Below are 15,958 nucleotides of genomic sequence, written 5' to 3' on the forward strand. Positions count from 1 at the left end.
CCTTCTACAAACGTGACTTTTTTGGCAGGTGGCGTTCCCTTCACCTGAGTCTTCAGTCTTGGTTTGGGCAGCGGGGCCTGAAGGGGGAAGCATCCAGAGAGGTGAGGGAAGAGCACACCTGGACCGAGTCACAGGTGAACATCTGCTGAAGCCACAGGAAGGCCACAGCCTTCAGGAGGAACAGGCTCCTCAGGGAATTATGGGAATCGCTCGATTGTTGTGTTTAAATTCGCAGAAAAGGAGAAAAAAATCGAAAACATTTTCAGGCCATTATTAAATTTATCATTTATGTTTGGGTCATCTGGATGACCTGACCTGAGATTCGGCGCGATGGCGGCGGGCCTCCTTGCCCTCCGGCTGTTGTTTGGCCTCTGACGCTTCCTCCACAGGAGTAAACCTGGGCTCGTCCTCCATGGCGTCCACCGGGTGGATGTAGGAGACCTTCCACTTCAGAGTCACTTCGATGTTCCCGGCGGGGAGTCCAGAGGGATCGGCCAGCGAAAACACACCTGAGGGAGCAGAGCAGGTTACACGTGCTCACTCACATCTGATCGAGCTGATCCTGAAACATTTCCTCAGACAGCAGCAGTGTGAGGCGTTTGGTTAACTTTAGATTTAAGAAGTTTAAACCATTAAAACACTTTTCGATGTTTTATCGAAAAGCCTGGAGCCTTCATCAGGAGCTAAAAATGAAAACATTTCCTGTCCAGTTTATTTAAAACCAGTGTAAAGTGTGTATGTCCATGTTCAGGTAATGACGGCGAGAAAGAACCCCATTTTAACAGGTCACGCTGCAGCTGAACACTGAAGCTGCACCTGCAGGCGAACAGTGTGCTACAAACACCTGACTCACCTGTGAGGCTCTCGTCGTGGGTCAGCGTCCTCAGAGGGACTCGGGCCTTCCCCAGGTACGTGTCCATCTGCTCCTCTTTGTAGTCGAACACGTAGAACTGAAGGAGCTCCGACTTCAGGTACCGGTCCAGGTCCGCATCCATCGAGACGGAGTACGACCTGAGGTCATGGAAGTCGGGGTCCTGGCGGTTGTGAACGGTGGCGGTGGGGTGGTCGGGGAAGTGAAAGAACTTGTAGACGACATAGGGGCTCGGCTGCCAGGAGCCTCGCGGCTGAAGGCCGGAGCAGCGGCGGACGGTGATGAAGAGCTCGTTCCAGTCGCCAGTCGTTGGCGGAGGCTGAGGAGAAACGACACGAGTGAGAACCTTCACCTGCTCAGGTGTGTGTACACCGTGGGTGTATCCTCCTGCTCGTGTATCTGAGTGATGACGGGTGATGATGAAGCTCACCGCCTTCATCTTCTCTCGGTACAGTCGCAGCGTCTCCGTCATGGGCACCCTCAGCCTGAGCCAGAACTCCAAGGAGCCGAAGCAGCGCGCCTCATCACGCGACCCTGAAAGAGGTTTGCACACGAGCGTTCATCTGACGACGCGTTTTCATCGAGCATCACCGACAGTCGCCGAGTCTACCGTCATCGTCAAGTACAGCCGCCAGCCCGCAGACCGCGTGGATCCGGCCGTCACTGAGCTGGCTCGCGGGTCACACGGCCCCTCATGACACACAGGAAGGTAAATATCCAGGTTGTGTCCTCGGCCCTACTCTCACCTTGTACATATTTGAGCTTAGAGCGGACATGAGGCGCTCCCCTTATAAAGGCTAATTTACATTAGATGTAACGTCATGTGGTTGGTTGCAGCTAACAGACTCACATTAGTTTATGTTAAGTCTGCTAGCCACAACCAACCAAACTCATGACGTCATGTTCCGTACTGACAGCAGATGGCGCTAAACATCTTTTTAAAGAAGCGTCTCTTCTTCCTCAGACCTCCACCTCCCTCTGAAGGTGGAGGAACAGCATCGGGATAGACGAGCTCTCCAAAGAGCGGTGCGCTCTGCTGGATGCACCGCTCGCTCAGAGCTCCCTGACCTGCAGTGTGTCCACACCGAGTGATGCTGGACTGGACTCTCTACACTGCTCATGCACTTAATAACAAAATAATGTACTTTAGTGATGCACCCGGTAACGGTTGTTCACTGCTCGCTGTCGGTCTGCACCTGTTCAGTGTTGTTCTTGTGTCTGTGTGTGTCTGTGTGTGTCTGTGTGTGTGACAAATGAAACATGGACTCTGTCAGTGAGCCTGAGCCTTTACACGAGCAGCTCTTTGGCTGTCTCTCAGTCTGTGCTTATGTCAGTCTCTCCCTCCCCCCACAGACCAATGACTCACCGACGAGCGCCACGCTGCCGTGAACCTTCCCGTCCTGTTCCAGCAGCTGCTGCAGATGAAGCTCGCCAGCCGCCAGCGTCCTCCAGTCCAGACCGAGCGCTTCGTGCAGCTCCACCCTCACCGCGCCCCGGTGGAGGTAGTCGAGGAAGCGTTCGTCCACGCTAACCACGTACTTAGAAGTAAAGTTGTATTTTGGACTGTGGCCCGTCACCACCGGTGTGGCGTGCAGCTCGAACACGTAGAAGGCGTACGTACAGAAGGTGGCGGGCTCAGCTTCGCCCAGCATCTGCAGGGCAGAGCCAGACAGCGTGACGCCTACTATCTGAAGCTCCAGCAGGTTTTCTCCACTCTCCAGGTGAAGCGCTTCGCCAGATTCGTCGGCCTCGTCCTCGGCTGTGGCGTCCGCTTTGACGCTGTAGGTTTTGGTCCCGTAGGCGATGTCTCTGAGCTGAGCTGCGGAGCAGAGAAACCTCATCATCAACGGTTCATTTATTCTTTAAACTGAACATCAGCAGGAGAACTGGATGGATGCTTGGGTGGGCGGGAACCTTCCAGTTTCCTGATCTTCGTTGCCCTGGCGTCCAGCAGCTGAGCCTGGCGTTCTAGCTTCTGCTCGTACTCGAGTTTGTCGGCGTCCATCTTGCGTAGCGCGGCGTCCAGCTCGGCCTGCGGCCACAAGAAAGGAAATAGATTCTGCTCAGCACAACAAACGTGATCAGGTTCCACTCTGACCCCTCCCCTTGCTGCTTTGCATACAGTAAGAATAAAAGTGGGCGGGTGTGTTTGCTCCACCTTGTAGCCTTGGCTGATCCGGCTCTCCGTGCTCAGGAGGCTCCGGGTCTTTTCCAGCTCCTGGATGGTTTCGGCGTGAGCGGCTCGCAGCTCCTTAATGGCGTTTTCCATGCTGGTGCCGCCCGTTTCCTCCTCCGCCTCCCTCAGGAAGTCCAGATCTCCACTCCTCTGGGATTTACGTGTCTGATAGACGATGATGTTACAGACAAAAGGCGAGACGTGAGACTGAATCTGGGCTGTGTATGATCGCAGTAACGACGGCAGCGGCGTGTGACGGGCACTCACTTTGACGAGCAGCAGCGCCTCGGTGAGTTCGGCCACGTCATAGTCGCTCCCCTGTGAAGAGCACGGTGATGTCACACACACCAAACCTGCAGCAGGCGAGAGGATTTGATTCATCTGCTCACCCGACTGTAAAACTTGAGCTGCTCGTTCAGTTCCTCCAGCTGCTGCTTCTGCTGCAGGAACTGCACCTCCAGCTTCTGATTTGCTTCTTTCAGCTTCTCGTTTGTGTCTGAAAAACAATCAGAGGGAGGAAATCGGTCGCCACGTTCACCCTCGGCGCTCTCACGGGACACGGAGCGGTCTTAATGGGCAGGTAGGGGGCGTACCCGTACCTCTCTCGGCCTTGACTTTGTCGAGGATCTCGTTTTTGTCGACGAGGTCGGCCTTGAGCGCCGTCTCCAGCTGAGAGATCTGAAGCTTCAGCCGCTGCTCCTGAAGCTGCCATTTCTCCTGCTGAGAGACGTCAAAGGCGCTGCAACGAAAGGAGGAGGTGATGGAGGTCAACCTGGGCCAGGTAAGACTGAAACGTTCATGGACAAACGGCCCTCACAGCGCCGCGGCGTGTCTTCGCCTCCTTCTGCTCACCTGTTCAGCAGCTTCTCGTTGCTGTCCTTCAGCAGGTCTCTGTCCTGCTCCAGCTCGCCGATCCTCTCCTGCAGCTGAACGCACACACAGGCAGGTGAGCCACCACACCTGCACAGCAGCACACCCCTACAGCGGACTCGGGCTCACCTGCTCCATCCTCGTCCTGGAGACGCTGGCACTCTGCAGCTGCTTCTCCAGCTCCAAGCGCTTCAGCCGCTCGTTTTTCAGATCCGCCGACAGCTCGTCCACCTTCGCCATCGCCGCTTCATGACTGAGCTTAAGCGTCTGCTGACTCTGCAAAACAAACGCCGCCGCTGTTAGCTCGCTCTGTGTACACACCTGACACCTGGTCTTGTTGATCTCGTCAGGCCAGCTGTGTCTGCAGATGTGTGTCAGTGCCATAAGGTGGAATTATAAACGGGAGGTTAGTCACATGATCTTTGAGCTCATCATATCCAGCTCTGGTGTTTCGTCCCTACTCATCTGCATGATTCACAGTTTAAAACAATGCTGTGCACTGAATCAAGCCCCTCCCCTCTTAAGAAATCTTTCTCCTGATTGGCTGCAGAGGGATTTGATTGCGCTTGAAGTCACAGCGTTGCATAGAAAAGTGCGATAATTTGTTCTCTCACAGACAGAGAAGATCAGTAGTGATTACTGGATGTTGATCTTGGTGCTGCAGGGTTTCAGGTGGGGGAGGAAGAGGAGGAGGCCAGGAAACGTCTCACCTCCTGCAGCTGCAGATATCGCCCCTCCAGCTCGGCCACGGTGTTGGATCTCACCGCCAGCTGCTTCTGCAGTTTGATCAGCGTCACGTTGCTGTTGACGTGCGTCCTGACAGGAAAAAACAAAGATTCATCCACAACCTCGACCTCGAGCACAGCTTTGAGTGAAGAGGTGACCACAGAAAGCGATTATTGTGAATGACGGACGCCTCGCCACAGCACGAGCTCATCTTCTGCCCTGATACGGTGAAAGCTGTTGGACTGAAACCGTGAGAAACAGGCTCTGGTGCTCCCCTCCAACAAAAACCTGAGACCAAAATATTCTCACTGGTTTTATTTAGATGGATTTTCATTTACTCAAACATAAACGACATTTTTGATGAAATAACAGGAAACATCAGAACGAGGCGCCGCTCAGCTTTATGGAAGGCTTCGTATTTAAAACCAGCAGCTCGTACCTCAGTTTGGAGCTCTGCTCCTGCCGGACCTGCAGGAGTCTCTCTTCATACTCGGCCTCCTTCCTCCTCAGCTCCTCCCTCAGCAGCTCCGATGCACCTTCCAGCTCCTCCATGCGGCTCCGCTGGGACTCGATCACATTCTCTCTGCGACACAAACATGGCGCGTCACAATCAATGAGCCTCTGAAAATGAGGGACTGTGTGTGTCACGACCTTATTTAAACCCTCCAGCTAAAGCTGCGAGTCTGCACTTCACTCACAGCGTGAATCCAGTAAAGAACTACAAAAACTGTCATTTATAAATCCTCAGAAGGAAGCTCTGTGGAGCCTTAGTTACTCTTATCTTCCTGTTTCAGTGCCGATGCCAGCTAGGAGGACACGGTAAATATTTGTGAGGAGTTTCAATGACTGATGTAAAATACCACCTTTAATAATATCCTTAATATCCAGGATATGTACTGTGTCCACCGAAAACCTGTTTAAACACCATGAAACTGTTTGACCCTATTAACAGCAAAGACCTGGAGGACATCTTAGGTCAACTGAACTCCTCCTCCTGCTGTTTAGATGTCCTGCCAACAAGTTTTTTCAAAAAGGTCTCAAAGACTTTGGAGTCAGACCTGTTACAGATCGTCAACTTTTCTTTATTATCAGGTGTGTTTCCAGAACCACTAAAAACTGCTGTAATCAAACCTATACTGAAAAAGGACAATCTTGACAAGACACAAATGAACAACTACAGGCCGATCTCAAATCTCCCGTTTTTAAGTAAGATCATTGAAAAAGCAGTTTCTCAACAGCTCAGTTACTTCTTAAAACAGAATAATTGCTACGATGCCTTCCAGTCAGGTTTTAGACAGAACCACAGCACTGAAACCGCTCTGACCAAAGTGTTTAATGACATATGTCTGAATACAGACAGTGGAAAAATGTCAGTCCTAGTTTTACTGGATCTCAGTGCAGCATTTGATACAGTTGACCACAACATATTATTCAAACGACTGGAGAACTGGGCAGGTCTTTCAGGAACTGTACTAAACTGGTTCAAAACATACGTAGAAAACAGGAAATACTTTTGTTACGATTCGATGTTGTCAGTGTTTTGTTTTAGGCATGACTGTTATGCGTTTCCTGTTTTACTTTGAAGGTCTGTCTTATCTCAGTGTGTTCAGTTTACGCTTCCTTGTCTCGTCAGTTCTGATTTGCCCCAGCTGTGTTTCCCTCCTGTTGTCTATTCCCTGATTACTCCCTCTATGTATTTAAGCCCTGTGTTTCAGTTTGTCATGGTCTTGATTTCCCCCTGTGTTGTAAATAGTTTGTTGTATATACAGTGGGGCAAAAAAGTATTTAGTCAGCCACCGATTGTGCAAGTTCCCCCACCTAAAATGATGACAGAGGTCAGTAATTTGCACCAGAGGTACACTTCAACTGTGAGAGACAGAATGTGAAAAAAAAATCCATGAATCCACATGGTAGGATTTGTAAAGAATTTATTCGTAAATCAGGGTGGAAAATAAGTATTTGGTCAATAACAAAAATACAACTCAATACTTTGTAACATAACCTTTGTTGGCAATAACAGAGGTCAAACGTTTACTATAGGTCTTTACCAGGTTTGCACACACAGTAGCTGGTATTTTGGCCCATTCCTCCATGCAGATCTTCTCGAGAGCAGTGATGTTTTGGGGCTGTCGCCGAGCAACACGGACTTTCAACTCCCGCCACAGATTTTCTATGGGGTTGAGGTCTGGAGACTGGCTAGGCCACTCCAGGACTTTCAAATGCTTCTTACGGAGCCACTCCTTTGTTGCCCGGGCGGTGTGTTTTGGATCATTGTCGTGTTGGAAGACCCAGCCTCGTTTCATCTTCAAAGTTCTCACTGATGGAAGGAGGTTTTGGCTCAAAATCTCACGATACATGGCCCCATTCATTCTGTCCTTAACACGGATCAGTCGTCCTGTCCCCTTGGCAGAAAAACAGCCCCATAGCATGATGTTTCCACCCCCATGCTTCACAGTAGGTATGGTGTTCTTGGGATGCAACTTAGTATTCTTCTTCCTCCAAACACGACGAGTTGAGTTTATACCAAAACGTTCTACTTTGGTTTCATCTGACCACATGACATTCTCCCAATCCTCTGCTGTATCATCCATGTGCTCTCTGGCAAACTTCAGACGGGCCTGGACATGCACTGGCTTCAGCAGCGGAACACGTCTGGCACTGCGGGATTTGATTCCCTGCCGTTGTAGTGTGTTACTGATGGTGACCTTTGTTACTTTGGTCCCAGCTCTCTGCAGGTCATTCACCAGGTCCCCCCGTGTGGTTCTGGGATCTTTGCTCACCGTTCTCATGATCATTTTGACTCCACGGGATGAGATCTTGCGTGGAGCCCCAGATCGAGGGAGATTATCAGTGGTCTTGTATGTCTTCCATTTTCTGATGATTGCTCCCACAGTTGATTTTTTCACACCAAGCTGCTTGCCTATTGTAGATTCACTCTTCCCAGTCTGGTGCAGGTCTACAATACTTTTCCTGGTGTCCTTCGAAAGCTCTTTGGTCTTGGCCATGGCGGAGTTTGGAGTCTGACTGTTTGAGGCTGTGGACAGGTGTCTTTTATACAGATGATGAGTTCAAACAGGTGCCATTCATACAGGTAACGAGTGGGGGACAGAAAAGCTTCTTACAGAAGACGTTACAGGTCTGTGAGAGCCAGAGATTTTCCTTGTTTGAGGTGACCAAATACTTATTTTCCACCCTAATTTACGAATAAATTCTTTACAAATCCTACCATGTGGATTCATGGATTTTTTTTCACATTCTGTCTCTCACAGTTGAAGTGTACCTCTGGTGCAAATTACTGACCTCTGTCATCATTTTAAGTGGGGGAACTTGCACAATCGGTGGCTGACTAAATACTTTTTTTGCCCCACTGTAGATGTAAATAGTTGTTGATACTGTTTTTACTCGGTAGGGGTGAGAAGCCATTTTTCTTTGGGAACCTTTTCTCCTGTTTTTGGTTAGGGAGGCAGGTAAGACACCTGTAATTTTTGTTTGGGGTTTTCTGTGAAGGTAAGCCAGCTGCATTTCATTTCTAGAGTTTTTGTTTGTTGTTTTGGCCATGCTCACCCTGATGCCTGCTACCTTTTGGGACTCAAACTGACTGGCTGTTGTGAAATCCGTGGTAGCTGTTTTTTGTTGGTTCGTCCTCCTTAAGAGCAGGGAGTGGGGGGGCATTTTTCCTTATTTTTATTTTCCTTATGTCGCACGCCGGTTCCCTGGGCTGGGGTGTAACACTTTCTATCAATAGGTAACTTCACATCTGAGCAGACAAGTATCACATGTGGAGTTCCCCAAGGTTCCATCTTGGGACCCCCTCTGTTTAACATTTACATGCTCCCACTGGCACAGATTATAAAGAACAACAAAATAAACTACCACAGCTATGCAGATGACACACAAATATATATCACAATGTCACCAGGAGACCGAGGCCCTGTACAGGCTCTTGGTAAATGCATTGAGGAAATCAATGACTGGTTGTGCCACAATTTTCTCCAGCTAAACAAAAACAAACTGAGGTAATAGTCTTTGGAGCCAAAGAAAAACGATTACAGGTCACCAGAGAACTTCAATCTATACACCTAAAAACCACAAACCAGGCGAGAAATTTGGGCGTAGTGATGGATGCAGACCTAAACTTAGAAAAACACATTAAGACAATAACAAAGTCAGCTTACTATCACCTCAAGAATATATCAAGGATAAAAGATCTGATGTCTCAACAGGACCTGGAAAAACTAGTCCATGCATTCATCTTTAGTAGGCTTGATTACTGTGACAGCATCTTTACAGGTCTACCTAAAAAATCAGTCAGACAACTAAAGCTCATTCAGAACTCTGCTGCTCGAGTCCTCACTAAGACCAAAAAAGTGGACCACATCAGTCCAGCTCTGAGGTCTTTACACTGGCTGCCTGTCCGTCAGAGGATAGACTTTAAAGTTCTGATGCTGGCCTATAAAGCTCTGAATGGTTTAGGACCAAAATACTAGAGATGGACCGATCCGATATTACGTATCGGTATCGGTCCGATACTGACCTAAATTACTGGATCGGATATCGGAGAAAAATAAAAAATGTAATCCGATCCATTAAATATCACGAAAGCACCTCACAAAACTTGCAACACGCCGTAACTCGCCTCAGAACGTTAGCACGTCGGAGCAGTATGCATCACGTGATAGAGCGGCTGTGGCATGCGGGACCTGTCGGTGGTCTGGATAGCATGTGGAGCTTCGCTAGCAACCCGGCATTTCATCTCCGACAAAGTTATCCCCGAGAGAAGTAAAGCAAGTGTGTAAGTCCATCTCTGAATGTTTGTAAAGCATTCCTGTGTTAAGCTTAACAAACGATATATGGAGCGACTGCCTCTCCTGCTGCTACTTCAATCATGAAACTGATCAATGATCAGCTGATCGTCTCTCTTCTTTGTTTTTGGCCCACTTTGCACCAGAAAGAGGAAACCAGCGGCTGAACAGCAGCAGCACGTTTAAGCTTGATCAGCTGTTGTTAGAATGTATTTAATATTACTTTCTACTCCAGGATCTTTTTCTACGCAGCTGACGGCTGTAACTGTGCAGGGGCGGATCTAGCAAAGTTTAGCCAGGGGGGCCGATAGGGCATTAACAGGGAAAAGGGGGCACAAAGACATACTTTTCTTTCTTATTCTCATTTAAAATGTCGAGCTTTTAATAAATAATTATCTGACACCCAAAGTTTTAATTTGATGTAAAATGAATAGAAGTCAATTACTGTATATAGTGACTATTAAGTCTAATATATATACCCTAGTAAGCTATAGTACTTTTTCCTTTGGGAAGGTACCATCTGTGCAGTCTGCAATTTTGTTGAAGAAAGATGTTGAATCTATTTAATATTTCTTGAAAAATAATTGATTTCTGTGCATTTTTTTCACACTGCATCAAATTAAGGTTGATTACGTCGATTAAGCATCATGAGGTGGAGTGTGAGGGGTGGTTCCCTATTTTTTATTTATTTATTTTTGTTGTTGCTGGGAGTTGGAACCCTATTAGTTAGGTTGCTTAATATTTATGCTAAGTACTCTTTAAAATACCAGAATAGGGAGGATGGTGTAGGTTTAAGTTTATTAGATTGATCAGTATTGCTGAACTATGAAATTTTTTTTTTGCATACAGGTATAACAGAATAGCTTTAGTGTAGTTGTTGTTTTAAACTTGAGTATGAACTTATACAAAATGCAGCAAGATATTTAAAAAAAAGTTTTGTTGATTAAAACACACTATATCGGATTCATATCGGTATCGGCAGATATCCAAATTTATGATATCGGTATCGAACATAAAAAAGTGGTATCGTGCCATCTCTACAAAATACATCAGTGACCTCCTGACCCAGTATGAACCTTCCAGATCCCTCAGGTCATCTGGATCCGGTCTTTTATCAGTTCCCAGAGTCAGAACCAGACACGGAGAAGCTGCATTCAGCTTTTATGCTCCTTATATCTGGAACAAACTCCCAGAAAGCCTCAGATCAGCTGAAACACTCAGTTTATTTAAATCCAGGCTGAAGACTCACCTGTTCTCAGCTGCATTTGAATAAAGCACCAAATCCACACTTAAATTTCAAAACTTGCATTTAACTACTGATTTTATCTGTTTTGATTTTATATACTGTTTCGTTTGTTTGTTTGTTTGTTTGTTTGTTTGTTTGTTAATTAGTTAGTTTGTTTGATTGTTTTAATCAATTTTAAATCATGCTTTTTATTTGTTTTTGTTTCTAATGTCTCTGTAAAGCACTTTGAACCACCTTGTTGTTGAATTGTGCTATACAAATAAACTTGCCTTGCCTTGCCTTAAATAAGCTCAGGATGACTCATAGGTAAGGACGGGAATTAAGAACTGGTTCTTGTAGAGAAGTGGTTCCCAGTAGTCCAGCTGTATGGAATTGTTAGTCTGTTTGCCGATCGATCCTGCTTATGGAGTCTTGTGCTCGTGCATCCAGAAACAGCTCCATCATGCTGCTGACACAACTTCAGCTCTTTACATGCACCTGCACAGACAGCATGCTAACGCTAAGCCAGCCAAGAACCCGGAGTGATATCCTGCTTAGAGGTGTTTTTGAGCCAGAATCGATCACTAACATCTCACTGATTCCCATTCCTACTCACAGGTTGCGGATCTCTGATCTGGCCTCCTCCAGCAGACTGTGCCCATAGCGAGGCAGCAGGCCAGTCGGAGGTCGTCCTCCTCCCTCCAAACTCCTCGTACCTGCAGGAGATGAATTCACAGAGGGAAGATGGTAAAAGTTAAACAGAGAGAAAGAAAACACGCAGTTCGTGGAGCGTGATGGCAGAGAAGCTCTGGAGACGCCGCAGAACTCACTTTTAGGTTGTATTAAAGACGGAGACGACATGTCGTCTCTGAACTTCTTCAACCCCGTGTTGACTCGCGGCTGGATGCGGTCGTACGGCGTCGGCCTCTGGCTCTGACGATTGATGAGTTGATGCTTTGCCACCAGGAGGCGCTGTTTCAGCCCTTCGTTTTCGGCCTGCAGGGCCCGGACCTTCTCGTGGAGCTCCTCCATCATCTCCTCCATCTCCACGTCTCGGACCCTGGAGGATGGGGCTGTCCCTGCTGCCAGCTGCTCCATGCGGTCACGGTTGTTCATCAGCCTCTTCAGCTTTGTGCTCAGTCTGCAGAGAGACAGTTAAATTAAATGGTATATTGTTAGACACATTAAGGATTCTGGAGTTTTTTGTGTGGAAAAATATTATTGAGGAAATAAACGTGTTCTCTTTAAAGACGTGCTTTTGTTCAGTGATAAAAACGCCCCGGGCATATGGGAGAAGCCTCACTTCTTGATTAGATCATCCCGTTTGTGGCTGTGCTGTTTGAGCTGCAGCGTCTCCTCCTGCAGCCGCAGGAAGCGGTCCTCCAGCTCCTCCCGGGACACACGCGAGATGTCCAGCCGCGCACGGGCGTGCTGATAGGTCGACGACTCTGTGAGCAGAAATCAACAAATTAGCAGGTGAACAAACTGTACCACATAAAACAGAGCACTGGATTTAACCTAAAATGTAGGTTAGAATTCAACGTTTTAGTCATGCAACTGTCTGCTGGTACGTGGAGGACTCTGAAACAGCCTGATGAGTGTGGACACACCTGGTGGAGCCGGTGTGAGTCTGGAGAGGTCCACCGTGACGTCCTTGACCGGCACATCTGCTGCCGTCTCATCCCGGAGGGTTGACATGTTTCAGCCTGGACAGAAGATTCAACCGTCGGTGGCGGTTACAGACAGCTTTACGCCTTTTATAATTCATCTCTGAAGATAAATCTCTCAGTGAGGTTAAAAACACAATCGGCACAATGAATAAAAATACTTTACAATGAAAACTTAATCAGCAGCACTTCACTTTAAAGACGCCTCTAATAGCGCGGTGTTAAACGGACTGTTCACCATTTCAAAAGCACCAAAATTCAAACAGCCTAGTGTGTTACATGTATGCCGAACTTAAAACCGGCTAATTCCGATGTTTCCGAGTCTTCGACGATAATTACGAAGCCACATTTAACGCTACTTTCGACCGTGAACATTAAAACGTATAGAATTTAAAGGTAGTCTGGTACCGAGCGATGATTTAACAAAGCAGCGTTATCTTTGACCAATGGGACACACCATATTAATATCAGGTAAATAAATTAAAATATATATTATGCGTACGTGGATGTATTTCACTGAAAAGCTCTGAATCTATGGTGTTTTTTTCCGCATTAGCAGCAGTAGCTAACGAGCTAGCGGAACCGTCTAATTATCAGATTGCGTGTCGCCTCAAACGCTCGTGACTCCATATTTACTTCTGACTTGTTTCCGGTCATTTTTCAGGTAACATCTGACGTATTTCTTACCTTTTACAACGACTTTGTTCAGTTTAACTCACGGTTGCTACTGAAAACATAAACGCTCATCACGTCGTTATGGTACAACAGCGCACGCGCTGTGCGAAGAGCCTTCTGGGAGTTGTATTTTTTGTTCCTCTTTTTTAGCAGTCAAAGGCTTTCCTAGCTTATATTTCCCTCTAGAATATGACACAGTATAAACCACCAGTGATTAAATGCTCTTAAAGCTGTTTCGAGTTTAATAAGAAGGACTTTTGTGTGTGAACGTGTCTGTTTCCTGCTGATTTTCATGCAGAAACCCTCTCTCCTGTCTGTCAGCTGTATCTCTGACTCTGGGCCAATTTGGGGACTTTGTCTGACCTGACTTTACATGTTAGCGTACTTTCATGAACTGGCGATGGATCTAATTTAGCACCCTGAGATGAGCGTCGGCAGGCCAGGATAAGCTCAGTCGGCATGTCAGTGTTCGCTGGGCCGTGACAGTCTCCCATCACTGCTGCTGCTTCTTCCAGGCATAACCTTTGAACCCTCCTCCCCGCAAACACACCTTCCCCCGTGTGTTCGGCCTGCGGCAAGCAGGCGCGGATCTGTCAGCGAGTCAGCCTGTCGTTGAAATCTATGATGCCTGCTGGCTTCTTGTTCAACAGGCCGTGCCCACGTTGGTGCAACAACTGTCAAGCACATGATCAGACGAGCATGGAGGCCCGTCTTAGCCTCCTATTGTAATATAGGCAGATTTTCCCTCAAACATCCAGCAGTCATGGCTTTTATTCAACTGGAGCCACGGGGGGGAGGTCAAAGTCTGTTACTGTCAGGCACTGAAAGGAGAGGCCAGATCAGCCGCCTACTGTAAATCTGCTTCTTCTTTCAGCTGCTGCATTCATAGCTCCACTGCACAGCGGATCATCTGCCTCCATCTCCTCCTATCCCAGCATCCTCCTCCGTCTGAGCTCTTCTCCTCCTGCCTGGCAGCTTCATCTTCATCCTTTTTTATCAGTAATAGTCCCTGCACCCACCTCCTCTCACTGATCTGCATCGTCGTTATCATACGATCCTGTGACTGTCCCAGATGTGACACTAGATGGCAGTTCGTTAACGTGTGAGCAGCTGAGGATCCTCCACCGGTCACAGTAATGATGACGGCAGTGAGCCTCTGTGAGGACAAATCACTCGGCTAATCTGATGACACAGATGAAGTCGCAGCCTCTTTAACAACCAGCTCAGAATTTAATGGGGAGTTATGTGGTTCAGACAAAACGTGAGGGAAAGAAAGAGAGAGACCTCTGAGTGCTCAACATACAGAAGATGCATAATTATGTGTCTGAAACAGGGGTGGGCAATCTCACCTTGGGTCAACACACCTGAATCACATGATTAGTTCCTTACCAGGCCTCTGGAGAACTTCAGGACATGTTGAGGAGCTAATTTAGCCATTTAAACCAGCTGTGTTGGTTCGAGGACACATCTAAAACCTGCAGGGACACCGCCCCTCGTGGACTGAGATTGCCCACCCCTGGTCTAAAAGCACGAAGACAGGAAACAGAGCTGGGCAGTAAAACTGCTGCAGGATGACTTTGATACTGAGCAGCCTGTAGAAAAATGTTTGGAAGAAGGTGGGACTGAAAATCTGACAGAAAAACAGTAAAAACTGAAAATAGATGCAGAAAAATGTTTCAGATTAACAACATGTTAGCTGCTGTTGGTCACCACAATTCGCATATTAATGATCAAAGAACTGAGCTCACAGTTCATTCAGTGGTGCTGGTTTCAGTTATTGTGCAGATGTTTACAAGGTTGGAGACCTGCAGTCAGCTGACACTGAAGAAGTCACCTGATGATGATGAAACTGAAAACATCCAGATGAACAGGATCAACTTTCTGGGATTTCCTGACCTGGATGACTGAGCACGCGTGAGACAGTAGTCTGGATATTATAGAGCTATTTCTTATACTCTGTGAACTTTGTAACATATAGTTTTATTTCATTTAGTTCAGTGTGTTACTGTCTGATGTAAATTATTGTTCTAATGAATAAACGGTGGTAATCCTGCAACAGTGTAAACGAACAGACGCTACAAATACTGTAAATATGAACAGAGTAATTACAGTAACTGAAAATACAGCTTTATGCTGATGATATATTTTGCTGTAAAAAGTTTGTGCAGTAACTTGTTTAAAGTAACCGACTGTGTTACCTGTGCAGAGTGCACGATCATCCTCCCCACATACTGTTCGTCATGGAGCACATCACTGACTCGCTGTCAGTGTTCCTGTTCCAGGAATGAAGGAGAACTCCTTTGATGCCTGCTGTGAGTAAAGCTGCTTTAGTGGCCTCGCTCTGGCCCCCGAGCCATACATTTAGCACCTCTGGTCTGAATGTCATAACTAGTAAAAACCCAGAGACTTGTTCAGAACCAAAACTTCGTCTCAGTTTAATTAGTTTTATTTCCACAGCTTCACACAAAGAAACCTGTTGTTTGATTGACTGTCATGTGATCAGCAGTTTGTTCTGGACTCGGTTTGAGGAGAAAGCAAGAGGAGCGTCTGGGATCTGACGCAAACATCCTGTCAGGAATTGAACACACCTTCTGTTTATCTTCCATTATAAGTAAAGTTATTGAGACGAACCTGACACGCTCGGGGTGTACGAGTCACCTTTGGAGCCATCACAGGACGTGCATGTGCAGGACTTCCTGTTTGGGAGCAGAACTGTTCTGCTTTTTGCAGAATTTGAACTATTTCTCTTGTTTTCAGTTAAAACGTCAGAGCGCAGGGAGCAGCTGGTGACGAGTCCGCAAACATGAAACCGCAGACAGCACGGCGCTCATCCTGATAACTCATCACACAGTTATGTTTTTGGTACTCAGCGTGTTTAAATACCTGAATTAGACGCCCGAGCCACATTTTCCTAATATGTACAACATCAGGGAGCAAAATAGTTTC

At 47.1% G+C, this 15,958-nt stretch overlaps 1 protein-coding gene across 1 annotated transcript in view; it reads right to left on the reverse strand.

The window, feature by feature from the left end:
* The window catches only part of rpgrip1l (RPGRIP1 like), a 33,522-nt gene extending 18,222 nt beyond the window's left edge, over positions 1 to 15,300 (reverse strand). Inside the window, exons 1-18 of the mRNA XM_085358880.1 lie at positions 15,211 to 15,300; positions 12,281 to 12,376; positions 11,974 to 12,118; positions 11,501 to 11,811; positions 11,287 to 11,386; positions 5,083 to 5,226; positions 4,628 to 4,733; positions 4,047 to 4,193; positions 3,900 to 3,973; positions 3,647 to 3,786; positions 3,437 to 3,543; positions 3,315 to 3,365; positions 3,030 to 3,212; positions 2,786 to 2,903; positions 2,238 to 2,690; positions 854 to 1,405; positions 316 to 509; positions 1 to 77 (exon numbers count right to left, since the gene is read on the reverse strand). The exon at positions 1 to 77 is cut by the window's left edge and continues 19 nt beyond it. Of these exons, the coding sequence (XP_085215006.1) occupies positions 1 to 77; positions 316 to 509; positions 854 to 1,405; positions 2,238 to 2,690; positions 2,786 to 2,903; positions 3,030 to 3,212; positions 3,315 to 3,365; positions 3,437 to 3,543; positions 3,647 to 3,786; positions 3,900 to 3,973; positions 4,047 to 4,193; positions 4,628 to 4,733; positions 5,083 to 5,226; positions 11,287 to 11,386; positions 11,501 to 11,811; positions 11,974 to 12,118; positions 12,281 to 12,368 (2,990 nt within the window). The 5' untranslated portion in view covers positions 12,369 to 12,376; positions 15,211 to 15,300. The remainder of the gene's footprint in view (positions 78 to 315; positions 510 to 853; positions 1,406 to 2,237; positions 2,691 to 2,785; positions 2,904 to 3,029; positions 3,213 to 3,314; positions 3,366 to 3,436; positions 3,544 to 3,646; positions 3,787 to 3,899; positions 3,974 to 4,046; positions 4,194 to 4,627; positions 4,734 to 5,082; positions 5,227 to 11,286; positions 11,387 to 11,500; positions 11,812 to 11,973; positions 12,119 to 12,280; positions 12,377 to 15,210) is intronic.
* Positions 15,301 to 15,958: the final 658 nt, after the last annotated feature.

This window comes from Diplotaxodon limnothrissa, linkage group LG7 (assembly GCF_057381915.1).
Source record: "Diplotaxodon limnothrissa isolate DT_005_m linkage group LG7, D_limnothrissa_male_GT1.1, whole genome shotgun sequence".
NCBI classification, from domain to species: domain Eukaryota; kingdom Metazoa; phylum Chordata; class Actinopteri; order Cichliformes; family Cichlidae; genus Diplotaxodon; species Diplotaxodon limnothrissa.